The 3197-nt window shown below is 45.9% G+C and overlaps 1 protein-coding gene across 1 annotated transcript; it reads right to left on the reverse strand.

The window, feature by feature from the left end:
* Positions 1–203: 203 nt before the first annotated feature.
* Positions 204–2882, reverse strand: LOC136513167 (uncharacterized). The gene is made up of 3 exons (XM_066507155.1): positions 2320–2882; positions 1550–1773; positions 204–1053 (listed from the first exon to the last, which is right to left on the reverse strand). Exons 1-3 carry the CDS (start codon positions 2747–2749, stop codon positions 484–486), a joined length of 1224 nt encoding a protein of 407 aa, XP_066363252.1. The 5' UTR covers positions 2750–2882; the 3' UTR covers positions 204–483.
* Between the last annotated feature and the right edge of the window lie 315 nt (positions 2883–3197).

The raw sequence follows: 3197 nt of genomic DNA on the forward strand, positions 1-3197 counted from the left end.
CAAACAACCCCTTAGTCGTAATGCGACCTTTGAAGACATTTGTCTAGTTCGTTGAAACTAACATAATACATGCATGAGCCACAACCTACCAACCTGTCTCAAAAGGAGTCATGCCTGGCTAGCTGGCTAGCTCGGGGGAAAATAAATTCTTGGTCCCAATAGAAAAGAATTTGGCACAATCTCGTGCATTTTCATTCAGAAAAGTTGAATATATATATACCTTAGAGTGGCTCAGCATAAAGCGCAACACATTTTAGATAACTGCTGATTCAGCATAACAAGCCCAGCCCAGCGCGATACAAGTGCGTCCAAATATAAAAAGCCAGGCACAATACAGAACAGTCACACACACTACTATTACTTATCAGGTCCGACACACTAATTACTTATCAGGTCCAACTAAGTTAGAGTAACTTAGGGTGACGACCGCGTCACTGAGACAGACATATAGCTATAATAACAATGGAGTATTACCCAAATCAGTCAGGGGTTCATTACTGACCAAGAAAGCTTCACCCGCAACTTGGTTGCACCAACAGCAAGTGGGCGTTCATCTCTGGCGTTGATCCTTGGAGTGAATACTATGCGCTCAGATTTACCATCACTGGTCTGGGCAGCAATCATCAGCAAATCCTTCACATAGACAGATACAACAGGTCGCATAAGCTCGAGAACTCCACAATCGTCAACAGTCATCGCATCAGCCTCTTTGCTATCATAAAGCACAAGCTTGTACTGCATGTTGGCAGTGTAGGCAGTGATTTTGCCATGAAAACCTCCCTGCAGAACTTCAACTGCAATAGTTCCCTCCAGTGCACGATCCACGACTGTATAAGTCACACCCACAGTACTGAGCCTGGTAGCAAGAGATTTGGTCTGCAACGTGTATCCCGTCACCGATGGACCAGTTGATGCGCTCCTGATGCTTATGAGTCCTTTACTAAGTTCTCTGTCCTGTACTAGATCATCCTTCACCTTCAGATCAGTCTCCACATAGATATCTCCAGTCAATGTGAGGCCGCGTTTCGGCCCCGTCAAGATCAATGATTCAGCCTACGGCAAGGTTTATTTACAGGATATACGTCAGTGATACATTAATTATGTCTACAAATAAATAGTGCTGAAAAAAAAATTACAGCCACGGTATATATGTAATTATGCTGTTGGGTACGTATATAGCTAGCTAGCTAGCTGATGAAAATGTCAATGGTGTGGGATCCGAAGCAATAGATGCAACAGTTGATCTATAACATGTAAATACAGGATCACTATTTGTGTATCTCTCTTTTTTTCTACAAAAAAAAAACAGCGCTAAAAGACAAAAGTGTAACAAGAAGCATATATAAGTGTCTTTCTGAAAGTATGGATTTTATTAGAAAGCAAGCATTATGGTGCCTACAGTCCTGGTTACACTGTCCAGCATGCAAAATAGGAATTGGTTACAGGTCAGGTCAGTATCAGTCTTTATCTTTTCTCTATATATACGAGTGAAAAACAAGGCGCTAATGCACAAACTAGTACAAAAGGAGATGCTGAAGGTTGGTTGTACCTCAGAATTGATGAGTTGGCAATTGTCACTGTCGCGGCGGAAGTGATAAACACATCTCACATCGACGCTGTCCCTGACAATGATAGTGCCATAGACACAGATTGGGTAGCCAACATCCGAACAGCCTATCTTGACGGACAGGAAGTTTACAGCCGTACACAGCCAGAGAAAGTCGCTCTCTTTTTTGTAGGGGGAGTCGATATATCTCATCGGACCAATGGGTGCTGTCATGCATGTGGAAATACAAAGGAAATTAATGAGATACTAGATCATCAGTTGCATCTATATCATCATGCTTAATTGGAATTGAATTGAAGATTGGTACAAATTAATGCGGAGGGAGGGAGGGAGCTCAATCCGCACAGCCAGAGCCAGCAGCCATATATACAGAAGTGAGAACCATACAGGAGTGAAAATTTAGCTCCAATTGATCCAAAACCCAAACACATAGGGCCAAAAAAAAAAGGAAAAAAGGAACAATTTCTAGCATGTGGAATCAAATCAAATCAGCACATTGTTACATATAAATAAATTATAATAAATACATGTCAGCTAGCACAAGTTACATATTCCATAAGTCATCTAGGGACCGTTTGGCAGCCAAAAACGTTTCAGATTCTAGCCAGAAACCCTAGAATCGTTGCAGAATTAATCAATTTGTCATATATGGACTGCAGGGGGAGCTAGGATTGAACTGCAACGGATGGGTGGCGGAACATGCAAAAGGATGGAATTGAAAGAAAGGGAAGGGCCGCGGGCAAGCGACTTACACTCTTCATCGAGGTCGAATTTGGTGAGGTCGACGAGGGTGTACCGGGTGTAGTAGCGGCCCCCCTGCTTGGGATCGAAGTCGACGATGCGAGCAAAGGCCTCCATCGCCCGACCCCTGGGGTCGCGCTCTTGCGTAAGGCGGAGCGCATAGCTCAGCTCGTCTCTCCTCAGCCTCTCCGCCGTCGCCGCTCGCTCGGCCTCGGTCATGCCTGAGAAATCCGGCCACGGCGGCATCTCAAGGTCGAGCCGCAGAATCTCTTTTTGCAAGAACGTGCGCTCTTCCTTGAGCTTGGCCACCTCCGCCTCTGACAAATCCTTGACCATCATCAACTTCTTGGAGATGGACCCTATCTGCTTATGCATCGACTGCTGGAGGCGCTCGACCTCTCGCAACTCTTCATACCACGCCGCCGCCGCCTCCACCGCCATAGCCGCCGCTGCCTCCACGGAGCTAGAACAAGCCGATCTAGGGTTTGCAAGTGGGGATGCGGCCCCAATCAATCTCTGTCTCTATCACCCACGGGGCCTGCTGAGTGAGATCTTATTCTCCGTCGTCTTATTCGGCGATGATGGGCTGTCGGCCTTCCTTTTCTCTACGGCCATCACCCTGGCCCACTAATCCATGCCTATGACACCCCCCCCCCCCCCCCCCCCCCCCCCCCCCCACACCCACCCACCCCCTTTTTTAATAAGGCTTCTTTTTTTATTTGTATTGCCGAGATGTTTGTTGACTGATATATACGAATTGTCGATCCAGCACTCATATGGGTTAGGCCTCCTTTCGTGCAGCTGATTCAACTTCAGTTTCACGAGCAGCTTTCTCAGTGAAGTTGAGTTGTTTAGAAAAATTGTTTGCTAAAACAACTTCACCAATAGT

This window comes from Miscanthus floridulus, chromosome 16 (assembly GCF_019320115.1).
Source record: "Miscanthus floridulus cultivar M001 chromosome 16, ASM1932011v1, whole genome shotgun sequence".
Lineage (NCBI taxonomy): Eukaryota > Viridiplantae > Streptophyta > Magnoliopsida > Poales > Poaceae > Miscanthus > Miscanthus floridulus.

What these genes read in the sequence shown, in the direction of transcription:
- LOC136513167 (XM_066507155.1), bottom strand. Translation starts at nt 2,749, where the DNA reads ATGGCGGTGGAGGCGGCGGCGGCGTGGTATGAAGAGTTGCGAGAGGTC. An exon ending in ATTCGACCTCGATGAAGAGT is followed by an intron (nt 1,774 to 2,319) that starts GTAAGTCGCTTG and finishes CATGCATGACAG; the next exon opens with CACCCATTGGTCCGATGAGA. An exon ending in GCCAACTCATCAATTCTGAG is followed by an intron (nt 1,054 to 1,549) that starts GTACAACCAACC and finishes ACCTTGCCGTAG; the next exon opens with GCTGAATCATTGATCTTGAC.